The sequence below is a fragment of the Ictalurus punctatus genome, chromosome 29, assembly GCF_001660625.3.
Source record: "Ictalurus punctatus breed USDA103 chromosome 29, Coco_2.0, whole genome shotgun sequence".
NCBI lineage: Eukaryota > Metazoa > Chordata > Actinopteri > Siluriformes > Ictaluridae > Ictalurus > Ictalurus punctatus.
Genome location: NC_030444.2, coordinates 8465733 through 8483871, shown reverse-complemented (window position 1 = coordinate 8483871; position 18139 = coordinate 8465733). Strand labels below are relative to the sequence as shown.

At 38.0% G+C, this 18139-nt stretch overlaps 1 protein-coding gene across 2 annotated transcripts; it reads right to left on the bottom strand.

The window, feature by feature from the left end:
- Positions 1 to 1286: 1286 nt before the first annotated feature.
- Positions 1287 to 16045, bottom strand: apold1b (apolipoprotein L domain containing 1b). Of its 2 annotated transcripts, none has more exons than XM_017461504.2 (11): positions 15775 to 16045; positions 10317 to 10376; positions 10104 to 10184; positions 9900 to 9980; positions 9029 to 9076; positions 6978 to 7055; positions 5140 to 5214; positions 3767 to 3806; positions 3631 to 3682; positions 2803 to 3217; positions 1287 to 2487 (listed from the first exon to the last, which is right to left on the bottom strand). In XM_017461504.2, the coding sequence occupies exons 2-11, from the start codon at positions 10365 to 10367 to the stop codon at positions 2002 to 2004; spliced, it is 1407 nt and encodes a 468-aa protein (XP_017316993.1). In that variant the 5' UTR covers positions 10368 to 10376; positions 15775 to 16045; the 3' UTR covers positions 1287 to 2001. The 2 variants fall into 2 exon arrangements, with proteins under 2 accessions (XP_017316993.1, XP_017316994.1); XM_017461505.3 differs by having other exon boundaries at positions 5140 to 5211; positions 15775 to 16012.
- Positions 16046 to 18139: the final 2094 nt, after the last annotated feature.

Below are 18139 nucleotides of genomic sequence, written 5' to 3'. Positions count from 1 at the left end.
CAGGGCCACTAGTTCTTGGGTCACGGCCTGTACACTGTGCGCGAGCTGCTGTGCCACTGTTTGTTGCTGGAGGCTTGCCTCTAGCAGGCGTTGCAACGTGGGGTCCATTTTTTTTTCTATTTATTTATTATTGTTTTTATTTATTTTAAATGGGTGGGCCTGTGCTCATACCTGCGTCATCTCATTTCCCCGAGTAATGGGAGAGAGTACTACAACCCCAATTCCAAAAAAGTTGTGACGTTGTGTAAAATGTCAATAAATGCAATGATTTGCAAATTTCGGATGCCACTCAGCCACCCTGTTCTACTCAGGAAGTTTCTCCACCTCCCATTGCAGCCAAAAGCACTGTTTTGCTTCCCTATGCTGCTGTGGAAGTCACTTCGTCAAGATTCACTGAGAACATCACTCTGCTTTCCTGCTCCGCCAAAGACGTCGCTCTGCTTTCCTGCTCCGCTGAGGACATCGCTCTGCTTTCCTGCTCCGCTGAGGACGTCGTTCTGCTTCCCTGCTCCGGTGAGGATGTCGCTCTGCTTTCCTGCTCCGCTGAGGACATCGCTCTGCTTTCCTGCTCCGCTGAAGACGTCGCTCTGCATCTGTGCCCGACTGAGGACACCACTCTGCTTTCCTGCTCCACTGAGGACGGTGCTCTGCCTCCGTGCTCTGCTGAGGATGTTGCTCTGCATCCGTGCCCCACTGAGGACACCGCTCCATCTCCTGGTTCATGTGAAGACATTTTGCCCAGAGGGCCAGGACCGCCAGGGGAGAGAGTGTATTTTGGCACTTTGGGAGAAACACTCTTGGGAGGGGTTCTGTCATGTCACAGCAAACTAGTGACTACATTTCCCATCCTGCACAGTGGCCTACAAACATGGCCACCATGGACTACATTTCCCCCACACACACACAAACATGTTCACCTTTTTCGGAATCCTAATCACACACACCTGTTTCCAATCTCACACAAAATCACACCACAATATATAGGAGACTGCTAAAATACTATGACTTTGCGTAGTACTGAGTTTAACTCTAAGCCAAGTGGTTGTTCTTTGTTCTCATCTCGTTTTGTTTCATGTTTATTGACCTCGTTTCTCGTTTCCCGACTCTGATTCAAGTCTCGCCCTATGTATGCCTTTTTGCTGATCGCCTGACCCATTGCCTGTTTTGACCACGCTTCTGTCTAATGATTTGGATTTGTCTGCCTTTATCTCCTTTAATAAAACTGTTTAACTGCACTTGCATCCATCCTCAACTCCATCACGTACTGGAACATGACAGCTCATAAGTAAGGTGCAAAGACAACACTTAATCTTTTATTAAATCATAGAAGAGTGCTTTCATATTTCAAAAGTTAACAGCCCTACTTAAAAGAGAGTGCACAGACAGCTTAGTTTTAAAGGTTTCACCTTTAAGGCAGTTTTCATGAACAAAAAAAAGATATATGCAAATATTATTCAGAGTGTTAACAGTCAAATGTTTAAAGGCATAAAGGAAAGCACTTCTGTACATACTTGAAAATCAGATGTAAAATATTCTTATCCTCACCTGGGTAGGCAACTAAATGAGTGAAGCATTTTGTTTTGCTGTATTTTGAAATGACTACAGTATTCCAGTAGAAAAATTAGATTTTGGTCTGGTTATGTTACCCTGAATGTAACAGACCACTGACAATAGCTCAGTAGTGTTATTACCTACTATAACTTCCCTTCCTGCAATTTGAAAGGTTTATACAATTTGAAACTCTAAATCCTGGCTATGTAAGGCTCAGGATCATAGTCTATCTCTCCAGCAATAAAAATAGCAATAATGTGAAACTACAATGCAAGTACTTTTTTTTTTTTACTCCAAAATAAATTATGTTAGCTTAGTATTTGTCTGATACTTAACATACAGTATCTGAACATTCTTGCTTTCTCCTTTTTACAGTTCTCTGTGCTTAATAGTTTTCCAAATCTTCTTTCTTTCTGTCCTTTATTCTCATTATCCTCTTCACCTCTGTGCTCACTGATCTTTCTTGCACTTTTCTTCTTCCTTCTCCTCTTCTTCTTCCTCATCATCATCTTCTCCCTCCTCTTCCTCCTCCTCTGCATCATTCATGATTGTCTGCAGCTGTTTTTTAATCCTCTTCAGCTCAATAAGGCCGTCCAGCAGTTCCTTGCACACATCCCTAATCTTGGCCGCAAACTTTGTCTTGGCCCCTTTGTGCAGCTCCCTGGAGTCTTTGGCTAAAAAGAAAACATCAAGGGCCAAGAAAAGGCCAGACATGACCCCACTAGTGATACTGAGGACCTGAGTGGCTTTGGCAACCCCACCGGCGGTGCTGAGCACTTGCACAGTGCTCGCCAGGCTCTCGGCATTGATAAGTAATGCCTTGCCAGCACGCCCCCCCTCCCTCATTACATGCTTGACATTCTTGTTCATTGCACGCGTAGAGATGCTATCCATGTACTGGTGGAAGTTGCACTCTTCCAGTGTCTCCATACCTGTCTAAAACAGAGACAGAAAGATATAGCTGGGCACAAATAGAAAGAAACAAGAACTTTTAAAGCTATTTGCCAGTATTTACTATTAACCTGCAATTATTTTGTAGTGGGAATAAAATCCTGAAAGATAGAATGTTCAAGTATAAGTAACTAATTTAATTAATTGAATCATTGGTAACAAATTCTGACCCTTTTGGTGAACAAACATCTGAGTGTAATAAGTAAGTTATTTGTATACTACTACTAATAATAAATAATACTAATAAATAATAAATAATCATATTTGTGTACATGCTGTCTCCACGCCTTCATGCCTCACCTGCAAGAACTGAAGGCATTTTCTAATGTCCTTTATCTCCTCCTGGTAGCCAAGGATGACCTGCTCCACTTTGGCCCTGTCTGTCCTTGAGTGCATTGTGTCGGTGATGTTGGCGGACGCTGATGTGAGACCCCCCGCTGTTGCAACGCCGATGCCCACCGCTGTTACAATAAGTGATGAGCCAAAAGTGAAAGGTGCCAGCGCCAATCCTGTGATGGTGGTGATGCTACCGGCTACGCTAGCCACTCCTCCTCCAATGCTAGCAGTCACAGTTTTCTTATGGAAGCTGTCTGCTGCATCAGCAACCGCCAGCAACTCAACGACTCGCATATACAGTGATGCTTCTCGCTGTTTGAATAAGTAAACGAAGAGACGGGCAGCCTTGAAGACACGATCTGCAGCTGCTTCTATGGCTCTGAGCAAGACAGGACATTCATGTCAGTTTTTCACATTACATTACATATAATCACACTTCAGAGATCAAATGTACGCAAGGAGTAAAACATGATGGGACTGTTGCAGGGAAATGATCAACCACAGGGTCATGCAAAGCAGAAGTCAAATACTAAACAACTAAATACTGTGAGTCACTCATTTTCTCTTCAAGTTAATAAGAAATTATTTTCTTATTACTGAAATTATCGAAGACGTAAAGAAAATTAAAGGAACAGTTTTATGTCTGATGTTACAAAGCACTGACACAGACGAGTCCTTCCATAAATGTTAAATAAACACCTCCTTACAAAAAGCTTCATCATATGAGAACATATTAAAATGACTTAATCAACTTAATAAACTTAACTTAATAAAAAGCTCAGTAGGTCTTACTGATCTGCATCGTCTCCCTCAAAGTTTGTTGCCTCGTTCCATTCATTCCAACCTAAAGAAGAAAAGACATAAACTCATCCACATACATAGATAAATCAAATACATGAGTACAAAGATGCCTTGACCTTTACCATACCTTCCACATTTCTCCACCACTCCAATAATCCTTCTTCATCCTGAGGGCAAAATACAATAACAGACATAACATTATGTTACTTTATTCAGCTTTCACATGGTTTGCCTTACTCTCATTTACACTCACTAGTCACTTTAATAACAACATCTGTACACCTGCTTATTCATGCAATCAATCAGCCAATAACATGGCAGCAGCACAATGAATAAAATTATTCAGATATAGGATAAGAGCTTCAGTCAACGTTCACATCAAATATCTGACTGGTGACTTTGACCATGGCATGGTTGTTGGTGCCAGTGTCTAAAACAGTCTCTAGAGTTTACATGGAATGGTGCAACAACAACAACAAAAACGAGCGTCAGTTCTGCGGATGTCACCTAAAGGAGGTGAAGGAGGATGCAAGTGCAGTTTTTGAGTTTTAATGAAAAAACAAACAATACAGGCAACGTAGCTAAGTCACACAAAAAACATGAATGAGGATCTCAAGGCAAATGCCAAAAACATAACTAAGGCAATGGACAGCAATTTAAGACAAAAGCTAGACAATAAGTGAGGTGCAAGACGTGACTTATATACTAGTGCTTATTAACAAAAATGTGACACATGTGCAGGTGGTCATGTGACATGATGCATTGTGGTGCAGTGGCTGATGGTAAATATAGTCAAGCGCCAATTCCGGCATAACCCTGACAGCGGACAAAAATGCCGTGCTGATAAGAGAGGTCAGAGGAGAATATCCAAACTGGTTGGAGCTGACAGCAACCTTATGATAATTCACATAAATTAATTCAATTAAATTGTGTTTGTATAGCACTTTTCAAAATGGACATTGTCAGAAAGTAGCCTTACTGAACTATATCAATATTTATCCCTAATGAGCAAGCTAGAGGGGACGGTGGCTGAGATGATATGAGGAAGACCCCTTGAGAGGAACCAGACTCAAAAGGGAAACCTATCCTCATCTGGGTCAGACCGAATACTGTAATGATCAACAATTCCATTCTAAAACTGATGGTCTGCACTTATATAGCACTTTTTTTTCTTTAACCTTAGCGGTTCTTCAAAGTGCTTTACACTGTGTCTCATTCACCCATTCATACACACTCTCACACACCAATGGTAGCAGAGCTGCCATGCAAGGCGCTAGCTTGCCATCGGGAGCAACTTGGGGTTCAGTGTCTTGCCCAAGGACACTTTGGCATGTGCAATCATGTGTGCTGGGAATCGAACCGCCAACCCTACGATTAGTGGACAACCCACTCTACACCTGTTTTATTACAGTTTTCTTTACAAACATGGTGTACAGGTGCTGCTAATAAAGCTGTTGTTAGGTAACTACTGTAAATAACAATAATGTTTCTCTTACGTACATCATCAGTGTGCAGAGGACTAGCTTCACTTGTCTCCACCATTGCTGCCTCAGTTGTATTCTCAACAGAGTCCTTCTGTAAGCAAATAAAGTTGTTTACATGCTAATCAAGTTAGAATGGCTACATAAGGAATATATTAAATAGGCAATTTATAAACAAACAAGACACTGAAACAATGTTGTGCCTAAGTATGAATCTCAGCAGACACATTCAATAAGCAAATAAGGCTTTTCACATACTAAAGAATGTATTTAGTCGTAACCCCAGTGGTTATCAATTGTATTGCATTAAAAGCAAAGAAAAGAAAAATGTGTGACGATATACCACTAGACCAGAATATGAAAATCGGAAATAGTTATAATGTTAACATTACGCTGCGCTGGTGTGAATAACAAACATAAAAAAATATTGTCTGATATATCCTACTACATTTTTTAAACAGTGTAGCCTAACAGTGTAATCTTGGAAACTGGCATTTCCTCATTGTTTTAGAAACTACTAACAGCTAAGTCGTTTAATTGTTTTCATAAACACAACAGCTTTTCATAAACAATTAATACCTCTTCTTCTTACTCTTGTAATATTTTAATATCATCTTCTTTGAAAATGCTAGGCATGATACACTGAGCCACTTAATATTAGGATACATGTTTAACATACTGTATCATGAATACATCATCCACCAAGCATTTTTATAATCATTACAAAGCCTCACAATGACCTACACAAATGTAATATTTGGACCAGTAAACAATAGCTTACATGGTTACATTTTACAGTCCTAAAATTACTTAATAATCATCAGTCAAAACTGCGCAAGGCAACAAAGCGTAGGATTAAAAATTCTACCAACAATTACTTGTACGTAATCCATTATGAAAATATAACATTTGTGGAATAATATTACTCAAAATATAGAATACTAAAATCACACAGTCATTCTTATGTTCTTTTTTTTTTTTTTTAAAGCAATAGCAATAATAGCAATAAATATAAAGCTACACCTGGATTTCTGCAAAGCTCCTTCGTGACAATGTCTACTGTTAAGTAAGTGCGAAAATAAAATTAATTGAACTGAATTATGATGTATTGTGTTCTGAGTCAATATCAGAGAGGATAAGAATTAAATCTGAGTTATATACATGTATTATATTTGGAATAATATCAATTTCAAACAATGGAGCAAATGTTATAAGACAGTCCCTCCAGGATTTTCTGATTTTGCGATCGCAGCAATAAATGCAAAATCAAGGAAACTCTGCAATATTCAGAGGAGCTTGCAATTTCTCAAAATTACCGCAGATAATCCGCAGATTTGGACCAAGACTTTTCATGTGACTTCATCACAACGTGCATTCAGCCAAAGCCCTCTTCAATTCACTTGTGTTGAACATGAGTACAGCTAAAAGGTCTTATTTAACAAAAATTGTCAATACAAGTAGTTTTTTTGCAAAAAAGCACAAATAATATATCTCACAAATATATCTCACATTTCGAAAAAAAAAAAGTTACCGCAAAATCAAACATTTTGCCCACAACAAACTCACACAAAAAACAACTCAAAATCCTTTATGGACTGATAAGATGGTAATCTTCTACTAAGATAAGATAAGGTAAACAGCTAAAAAAGCTTGTTAAGTATCAACCGAGTAAAGATTTATTTTTGTTTTGGACCATGTTTTATGAAAAAGTTAGACTTTTGCTGTTATAAATACTGTATACTTTCAATCAACTTTGGTGAATATTTTTGACATCAATTCTCTTGTACCTTCTATTACCCTGTTGCTACAATCTGTTAGACATGGTGTTACATGCAAAATGTGAGTAGTTCCATTTACCTTAAAGTGGTCCCATTCAAACCCAGGCATCTTGGTAGACTCAGGTTCAGTGGATGCACTGGATGCCGACATTCCTTCCTGAACAAGAAAATATTTGAGATACAAATGAAGCAGCCACATAATACATCAGAATTTGAACACATGAACAAACTCATCACCATATTGCTTAAGGTTCCTTTATCAGCTCAGCTCTTGAATTGTAATTAAGTCTCTCCTTTGGATAATAGCATCTACTGCTCTGACAGTAGCACTGACTGCAAACTTTATATTAAAGCACTTGTTCTAACACATAGTAACAACTTACAAAAGGGCTTGTATGACTGACCTTTCACATAAAGAGATTTTTTAAAATGTGTGTAATTGTTGATAAGGTAAGGTTTTCTGTGAGGAGACACAGGAACTGTTTTTATTCAGCATTTTTGAAATGAGTCTAAAGTCTCAATTCTTTGTAATAGTAAAAGGCTGTTTCTTTCATAACGGAGTCCATGGAGACAGATGGAGACACAACAGCAGACCTTCTCTAATACAACACAAGAAAACCACAGGGGAACAAACAAACACAAGGAAACACAAGGAAATCAACAAACACTGGGAAACAAGAACCAGGAACAGCGAGATGAGCAATGACCACAGCGAGCCCGGGGGGTGGGGTGGGGGTGTGGATGGGGAGACACGACCACAGTGAGGCATGGGGGTTGCGAGAACCAGGCCAAGGGGGAAGTGACAGTGATGGTGGAGCAAGGATGTGGAGCTATGTACTCTACTCAGCCGAGCAAGGGAGAGAGGAATGACATCCTCGGCTGAGTAAGGGTTGTGCAGCATCCTCAGCAGAGAGGGGTCGGAGGGCAACAAAGACACCCCTGCTCTGGGCTCGTGCTGTTTCCTCATCCCATCTACACCACTAGCCCAAGTGTCCCTCCAGCTGGTGAGCAGCTTCTCAAGGTGGAGAAGAACAAGGACGAGAAGGAAGACCCACTCCTGCCACAGCAATGCCAGCTCTGCTGCATCCTTTTGTGGTTTGGAGTATTCTGTCATAACCAGGTCCATGGAGAAGGATGCAAATGCAGAACTTCTTTAATAAAACACAAGAAAACCAGTGGGGTTCAAACAAGCACAAGGAAACCAATGAACACTGGGAAACAAAAACCCACAGAACTAGGACACAAACACAGGCATACCTAATGCCTAGGGTAGTTAATCAGGAAAATAGCAAACCAGTAAGCATGATCATCCAGGGAATTAGGCAAACAACAGAAGTTGTTCTACATGGAGAGTCAGGATCCCCTCCAGTGGCCCGAGGTGGAACTGTCCATGGTAGCCATGACTGTTCCTTTATGTTATCTGAGACAAAGACAGAGGGCTTTGAGGTTTCTGGTTTCTTGGCAACCCAAGGAGGTACATTTTTTGTCTTATTAAACAAAAAACGGATGGAAAAAAGAGGCTGTTGATGGATTGATCGGAGAGAACCAACTTTTTCATAAACATTCCATAACATTAAACGCAACACATGGATAAAAAGCTGTTCTTTACAAAAAATATTTTTTTAAATTGTCAAACTGCTGTGGTATAAGAGGAATAAAATTCTTTGAGACATGCTTTTATAGAAAAAGAATCAACTTCATTGTGGAAACACACTCATCATCACACCACCCTGTTATTGATTGTTTTCCTACAGCAGCAGGTCCCATCGTTTTTTATTCCTTATATATTAACTCCTGCAGTAGAAAGGATAAGAAAGAAGAAAATATATCTATATACTATAATAAACAAGATATGAACCAAGCTGCCTGAAAAACAAACAAAAATCTTTGTCAAGAACCAAGAAAAACCATAAACCACTACTTTTTGTGTATGTTTGCTCACTATAATCCACAGAGATTTTGGCATGGTACAGGTACAAAGCAAGGGGAAAAAATTACATCATGCAGTTAATACTCCATACCTGAACTGTGGGGTTAAGCATATCATTTTACTGTACAGTTATGCTCCACATGAACATAAAAAACACTATACTTTTATCTACAACACAATTACATGGAAAATTATCTTACCTGATTGTTTTTGTCTGTGTTTTGAGAAGAAATTTGATCGTTGCAGCTCTGAAATGAGAGGAGACATGGAAAGAGTGAGACTGAGAAGATCAGGTGCTGAAGCAGACAAATATTTCCTGCTGAGCTCTGTGAACAGATTGACAAGTGCATTGTGCTGATGAGCATTCTATGTGTGTGTGTGTGTGTGTGTGTGTGTGTGTGTGTGTGTGTGTGTGTGTGTGTGTGTGTTGTTCCTTTGAAAAAGATTTCAATGGCTTATTTTTTTTCCAACAGTATCTTGACTTTCTATAAGATTACGAGATAACAGGTTCAATTACAAAAAAAAAAATACTGATACATAGAAAGCTCATACATGGTCTGAGTAAGATTTTGATGTACATGTGTATGTACAAAATCCAGGGGTTACATATTATTTAACAAAAATTTTAACCCCTTAAACTCTCAGCTTGTTATTTAGTTATTCACTTTAATAATATTACTCAGTTACTACTATGACTTGTGCAGTAATTACAAGAGTGAGGAATGACTATTTGGACCTGCCAATGGATCCTGAGAGATTAAAGTAAACCTCTGTGCATAAACGATCATTGAGCTACACAGCAAAGTCACCAGTGTTGATTTAACACCCACAGTGTTGACTTCACACCCTACAGTGTTTATATTAGACCATTGGACACAAATAAACTGTCTGGGTGTTAATTCAACACTAGGGATTTTACTGTGTACTTTAGAGATTTTTTGGAAGGTTTTTGTCCTCACATTATGAAAATTCCTTATGTATTCCTATCATCAAGGGACATTCGGTTCCTAAAAGAAATCAATTTCTGTTGTCTCAAACCCAGTAGTACTTTACATCAGCTCAGAAACTCACCCGTCTGGGTGCAGTGGGTTTATCATCTCCATTGTTATCAGTGAGGGAAGACTTGCTGCCTGATTCAGAAGAGCTGGAACACTGTACAATGCCATACATATACATTTTTTCATGAGGTATTCCTATCATCATGGGGACATTTGCTTCCCACAATTTACTTTGTCTCACACACGTCAAATTGTTTGGATCAAATCTGAAACTCACCTGTTTGTTTTCTGTGGGGTTATCATCTCCATTGTTGCCAATGTGTGAAGACTTACTGCTTGATTCAGGTGTACTGGAACACTGTACAATGCCATACATATACATTTAAGAAAGATGTGAACATAAATGAGCTCTTTCACTTCTCCTTCACACCTGTTTAATTTCACTAACACACAAATAACAGAACACTGTATATATGTGTGAGTGTGTTACCTTTGAAGATGACTTAAATGGGTTGAGCTTCTGAATAAACCAACTCATCATACCAGGGTTCTGCAATCACGTTTTACAAATAATTAGCAAAATGAAGGAAAAAAGTGTTAGTTATATCTATCTTGCACAGTTCTATGCACTAAAACCTTTATATAGTCCAGATATGTATTATTTCATCCCCAGGTGTCTGTTAATATTGTGTGAATAAAACACTTGGGGTGATGCAGTAATAGGAAAAATCATAGGGTGTTGTGATGCACTCCATGTTAAGCAAAGATACTGGTACCATCCTGTAGTTCAGTGGTCCCACCCCCACTCCACCCCACCCCCGGCACTTAACGTCCTTTTGCATACCCCCTCTCTCACATATACACTACAATCACACGATGTATTAAAAAAAAAAAAAAAAAAAACATGCACATGTTACACATTTACCTTTGCAAAATAACTCCCTTTAATCAAACATGTAATTTACATTCATATAACCAATCATATATTTTGAATAAAATGACACTTAATGAGATGGGTGTGCTTGATAAGACTTGCATGACTTGCAATGTTTGGTTGCAGAGTTTGAGTCTTAAATCATTCTCTACGCACAGTCTGTGTCTATATTTGTTCTTCATGCCAGTAAGTGCTGAGAACCCACTTTCACAAAGGTACGTTATTGCAAATGGCATTAATGTCTTTACAATGCGATTTGTCAAGGCAGGATACTCTGCACGCAAGGCTATCCAGAAATCTGGCAGTGACTTTAGTGCAAAGTCAATTTTCAAAGAGCGACTTGTAGAGATTTCAATGAGGCTTTCTCGCTCAGAAATGGGTAAGTGTGCTGTGGGGGTGGCAGAGATAGAATGGCGAACCCAGCTGTTTGCATTGTCTCTCTCTGATAAGTATCTGCACAATTGTGTGGCCAGCTCAGAAAGGTGTTTTATTATGTCACACTTGACTCTGTCAATAAGGGTGAGCGAATTTGCTAATAAAAAATCATGTAATGATGAAAAGGACTCTGTTTTTCTCCTTAATGCAGTTAGACCAGAGAGTCAACTTCCTAATCATGGCCTCAGTTTTGTCCTGCACATTGAATATGGTTGTGGAAATTCCTTGTAATCCGAGGTTCAACTCATTCAGACGGGAAAAAACATCACCCAGATAGGCCAGTGTTGTGAGCCACTCTTCATCATGCAAGCGGTGAGACAATTCAAAATTATGGTCCCAAAAAAAAAATATGTTAAGTTCCTCTCTCAATTCAAATAGTCGTGTTAGTACTTTTCCCCTGGACAACCATCGCACATCAGTATGGAGTAACAGCGTGACGTGGTTGCTGCCCATTTCATTGCACAATGCAGAAAACAAACGAGAATTCAAGGGCGTTGCTTTAACAAAGTTAACAATTCTTACAACATTGCCCAAAACTTCCTTCAGACGGTCAGGCATTCCCTTGGTGGCCATCTGTGGATACTTCAGTGGACCCAAGCCACACAGGGCGCAACTGCTTGCACACGTTTTACCACTCCACAATACTTCCCTATCATGCCTTTTGCTCCATCAGTACAGATGCCAACACATTTTGTCCATGAAAGTCCATGTGACGTTACAAATATATCCAAGACATTATAAATTCCCTTCCCAGTTGCCCTGTCTTCCAACGGTCTGCAGAAAAGTACATCTTCCACAAGTGAGCCATTGTATATGTACCGGACATATCCCAGCAGTTGCGCTAAACAAGCTACATTCATTAATCTGTAAAGCATATAATATGCTGGCTTATATACAAAGCAATAGTTGTTTTAAAATGGCTTCTGCCATATCGGCGATGCAACCTTTTTGGCCTTTTCCCCAAGCATTACACCAACTATATCAGCTGCAGCAGGAAGAATGAAGTTCTCCACAATAGTATGGTGTTTGCCTGTCTTAGCCACTCTGTAACTCACCATGTAGGATGCTTCCAGACCCTTCCTATTTAGGTTTTCTGATGCTCCTATAAGGGCTTACTACTACTGAGTTGTCTTAAATGTCTCTAAAAAAAACTCTCAAGGTTAATTTTTCAAAGTAGAATGATTTGTTTCTAAATATCTGTGCAGAAATGCTGGTTTCATGCAGTTATGAGAGAGTACTTTTGCACAGATAACACACTGTGGCTGGGGATTTTCTTCACTGCCAGCATATGTAAAGCCCAAATAAATATATTTCTCATCATATCTGTGCCTCTTTGATGGTTTGTCTGCAAATTGCTGGTGAAGAAGAGGTGGCGTTTCGACTTCGGATACATTCCTGTCTGTATCAGTGTGAACTGGGCTAGTAGCAGTGGGTACACTTACGTTTGCTACGGACACACTGTTAGAAGGACCTGGGCTACTGTTGTCAGAGGACTGAGGATCAGCGGTGCTGGAAGTAGGGGTGCTTGTTGTGGTTGCAGGCCGAGTGCTTTGTAGTCACTTGTCCATTTTAATGTTACAAGCTATTACTTTGCGTCATCACATAGCTGTGTGCTGGCGATAAATGACATCCGGTAAGATGCGCACTGACGCATGATTGCTGAGTGGATGCAGTTTTGACCACAAAAGATGAGCTAATTTGATTGGATGTCATGTACAGTATTTGACCTTTATAACATTGAAATTTCGCTGTTTGTACATAAGTGGGGGCATAAGTTTATTTTTTGACAGTGAAAGGCGGAATTAAATGAACTGTAAATGTCAGCATTTTGCTCCCGTACCCCCTCCGTCACATCTGACCCTGGGGGTACGCATACCCCAGTTTGGGAACCACTATTGTAGTTGATTATTTTCCAAATAAACAGCACATCCTGAAGTGATTTGTTACCCTTACACCTTAACAATTTGCCAACAACTGCAATTGTTATTTATTAATGAGTGACGTGATTTTAACCATATATAGTTACATTTAATGTTGTGGAATGTCTGTGAGTCAAGTTAGTTCCTACAGCAGCTATAAACAGTCATTCTCTCACAAGCCTCTCTTTCTTCTCTCTTTTTTAGTTGTTTGTAAAGCAAAAACTCTTGTGTTCTGAATATCCTTGGCAGAAAACACTAAAATGTTAATACACATTTCCTTACAGAAAGCTTCACCTTAACAAAGTTTTATACAGTTTTCGTTATTAAGTGACATGCTTTAGTTTGTGCATACATGTTTAATCTACTAATTATAAGCCTTAGATTACTGTGGAGCATCTGCCATACAAGTCACTGTTTAAGTTGTTATTTAAAAAATGATAACGTATTTTGGAAGCACATTAATATAATCCTGTGATTTGAACTGCAGATGACATTACTGTCGGAGCTACTGTTAGAGAATATTAATCAACACTTCCTAACCAATCAGAATAAACAATTCAAGAGCAGTGTGGTACAAAATTGTTTACTAGGTCTGTCAGTTGCTATAGGTCATATGTCACATATCAGAGGCATGAATATGAGCTGATGATTTGAATTAGGCATGTTGGTACAGGAAACGCAATGAAACAAGCAGTGTTCTAAACCTCCAGCAGTGGAAACACCCAATTCTGTTATTTAAGAAAATACCAAAAGCATGTTAAGCCATGCTGCAATATCAAATGTAACATTGTTAAAAAGGAAAATGCTCAAATGCTAATCATCTTGCTACACTATCATGCTACCCTGCAGACTGCTAGGTCATGGACTTTGAATAAAAGAGACTAGTCAAATCAAGGTCATGAACAAAAAAATCTGGGCTTCCAGGATTCCACGACAAACTGTGTCACGGCTTCATGGTTAGTCATCGTTTATGATTGCTCAGTTACCTCACCTTTTTGACTTTTTCCAATATACCGATAAAAATGCATTTCCAATATTAAAACCACTGACAGGTGACTTGAATAACATTGATTATCTTGTTACAGTGGCACATGTCTAACGGTGAGATGTATTAAGCAGCAAGTGAACAGTCAGTTCTTGAAGTTGATGTTTTGGATGCAGGACAAAACGGTCAAGCAGAAGTATCTCAGCAACTTTGACAAGGGTCAAATTGTGATGGCTAGACAACTGGTTCAGAGCATCTCCAAAACAGATCCATGAGGCACACACACACACACACACACACACACACACACACACACACACACAACACAAACACACACAGTACTGTGTGTGTGTGTGTGTGTGTGTGTGTGTGTGTGTGTGCCTCATGGATCTGTTTTGATGATACACATTTACCTGTTCAATGGGCCTTGTTGGGACCACAAGTGTCCCTTCATTTATGAACATTTGAATTCATATGTAACAAACACCAAATCTACCACTAGCACACAAATACAATCTAAAGATCTATGCGAAGACTATGATTGAGATTTTTATATTGTTGAAGATTAATATAAAATGATAATAGGTTAAGATTCAAGTCACAATGTGGATTTTAGAGTGTTTCCTACACTTCAATAGTAATCTACCCCATGTGTTACAGAGTAAATACAACTTTACTGGAGGAAAATATGGGCAATTATTTCAATTATTAAGCAATAACTTTGTGTCATCACAGCTCCTGCTATTGTCTAGCATCCAACTTATTCACAATTCAATTCAATCGTACAGATCACAATGAATCCATAAATGTTTCCCTTTGTACTGAGAATACTCACTGCTATTAAGTCTGTTATGTTATTATGTCACCGTACCTGTGTGATAAATTACATAGGCCTACCAATCAGCATTGAATATTGTTGGCTATGTGAGATACTGGAAGACCTGCAGATTTACAAATTAAGCTATATATATATATATATATATATATATATATATATATATATATATAGAGAGAGAGAGAGAGAGAGAGAGAGAGAGAGAGAGAGAGAGAGAGAGAGAGAGAAACACATATATACACATACACACATATATATGTGTGTGTGTATATATATATATATATATATATATATATATATATATATATATATATATAAAATGTATGTATATATATGTGTGTGTGTAGTCATTTTTATAATTATGTAAATATTTCAACAGAACCCGCCTCCTACACTAGGATTGGCTAGTAGTATTCGCGTCCTTCGCTATGATTGGCTAGTTAGCTCACATTCACCCACAGTCCGCCGAATCCGGAAGCGCTATTTGTAAAATAGTCCCTGTATGTCCTTCAACTCAGGCGTGGACCCGTAGCGACGTATGTACACATATGCAAAGAACAAGCTCCAAAGTTCCGCATAAGTATTATGTTATCATTTTAACAGGCTGTCTCTCTTTATAACCTGACGTTATTTTATAAAACCGTTTGCTGTAAACCAGACATGTTACTGCTTTTAACATTGACTGTTTTGGTCCACGAAGATATCTCTCACAAAAACAAAACAGAGAACAAACCTTAACATTCCCCGGAGTGACCACATTAAACCTGGAGGTCGTTTAAACTCAAATAAAGTAATGGAAAAAAACAACAACAAAAACATACAAACAAACCCGAAACTAACCTTTTAATGTGCCAGAAATCCGTGTCGTTAGTGGAGTTTTGTTTGAGCTTGTCATTTATGGCATGATAGCAAAAGAAGTGAATCACTGGATTTCTTTTGGAGAAGCCTGAAGTCCGACCTCCACACGTCACTGCTGCTTCTTTAACCATTGGAGAACATGTGACTCAGATAATATGAATATTTATTAATAAATGATTATTTTCAAAAATAAATACAGCTAATTGTATATATGGAGTTAAACACTGGAATATGGTTGGTTGGACGTTCGATATTCGCAGATATGAGGAAATTAAGGGACCGTCTCTAAAGTTACATACGACATTTGTTATACACGTTTCTAACTTCAATAGCATTTGAATGGAATGACTTACAGTCATATAACCAACTGGAAAGTGTTCATCTAGGTGTCAGCTATAATGCACACCTCTTTTGATATTTAACAAAATAAACTATTAAATCATATGTACATATTGCCATGGATTTCATTACTGCATGGGCTCATACACAAAATATACCATTATTTAAAGCTCAATTTGAAGGGAATGAGGTACAGTTATATAACCAACTGTAAAGTGTTCATCTAGGTGTCAGGTATGACGCACACCTTTTAGATTTTTGATATTTAATAAAATAAGCTATTAAATTAGATATGAATTTCACTACCGAATGGGCCCATACACAAAATATACCATTATTTAAAGCTCAATAGCATTTGAAGGGAATTATGTACAGTCACACAAACAACCGTAAAGTGTTCATCTAGGTGTCTGGTGTGATGCACACCTTTTAGATTTTTGATATTTATTAAAATAAACTATTATATCATTATATAAATATTGCCATGTATTTCACTACAGAATGGGCTCATACACAAAATATACCATTATTTAAAGCTCAATAGCATTTGAAGGGAATGATGTACAGTCATGAAGCCAAATGTAAAGTGTTCATCTCGGTGTCAAGTGTGAAGCACACTTTTTACATTTTTAACCATTGGAGAACATGTGACTCAGATAATATGCATATTAATAAATGATTATTATCAAAAATAAATACAGCTAATTGTATATATGGAGTAAACACTAAGGAATGGCAACTGAATTAAATAGCTATAAACTGCTATCAATAATAATAAATATTAGAACTTATAAATAATTAAAAGAAGCGTATAGTGTGAAAGGGGCCAAGTGGCTTAGTGGTTTAGCACATTTGCCTCACACCTCCAGGGTTGTGTGTTCTCGCCAGGTTTCTCTGGTTTCCTCCCAAAGACATGCTCTGTAGGCTGAATGGCATTGTCCATAGTGTGTGTACCCCGAAGAGAGTGTTCCCCGCCGAGTCCTCAGGATAGGCTCCAGGTTCCCCACCACCCTGTGAAGGATATGCAGTATAGAAAATAGATGGATGGATATAGGGTGAATTCGGGTCTATTATGGCATTTTTCTTAGTGTACTGTGTTCATATCAGTTTAGAGATAGGTTTTGATGCTTAATAAAGTCCTGTGTTGTGCTGCTACTGTGAGAATAAAATTATAAAATGTTACCTTTTGTGTCTCTGTTTTTTGTTGTTGTTGTTGTTTTATTGCGATTATTAATTAGTCTGTTCATATTGAATATTAGTAAAGCTTGACTATGAATTTGGAAAATAATGAAATTATTTAAACCCTTAATTGTTATTACTGCTGTAAGAAATTAATTATAGAATGTTACTCAGGCCAACATCTTAACTTGTAGTCAATTTTAGTGAGTCTATTGTGTTCATACAAAATAATCAATTATGAATTTGGAGATTTTTCTTCTTTTTTTTTGGAGATAATATGTCTTATTAAAATATTATAATAAGTTATTATATATTACAAGTCTGTTACAAATAAATGTTTTTAAAATATAGTATACATTTTTGTCCTGTACAAAAACTGACTCAAAGTATCTGAATTCACCCTAATTCTTTATTAATTGACACCACCATTACAAAAAATTTATGCAAAATATAGACTGATAACTATGAATATGTATAGGGAGGTTGGTATTTAGAGGCTGTATGTACAAGAAGTAAAGAATAAAATATGACGAGTCATATAGAAATTATTGAAAAATAATCAACAGCAGGGTGGTAGATGAAGCCTGACGTGGAGTTACTAGTACCACCGCATCTTTGATTATTTTCCAAAACCCAAAAGAGATATTCCTTTTATACCACAGCAATTTGCCAATGATTACAATTTTTAATGTAGTAATGAACCACACATAATTCTTTCAACCATTTATAGTTATACTGAATGTTGTGGAATGTCTGCGAGAGTGGAAAATTTACTGAACCTTGTAAAGTGCTGACACCTGAGACTCCTTCCATAATGTTAAATAAATGT

Coding starts and splice junctions, on each gene's coding strand:
- apold1b (XM_017461504.2), bottom strand. CDS start 10,367: ATGATGAGTTGGTTTATTCAGAAGCTCAACCCATTTAAGTCATCTTCA. Junction 3,218..3,630: donor GAGGGAGACGATGCAGATCA/GTAAGACCTACT, acceptor TGTCTTGCTCAG/AGCCATAGAAGCAGCTGCAG. Junction 2,488..2,802: donor AATGCCTTCAGTTCTTGCAG/GTGAGGCATGAA, acceptor TCTCTGTTTTAG/ACAGGTATGGAGACACTGGA.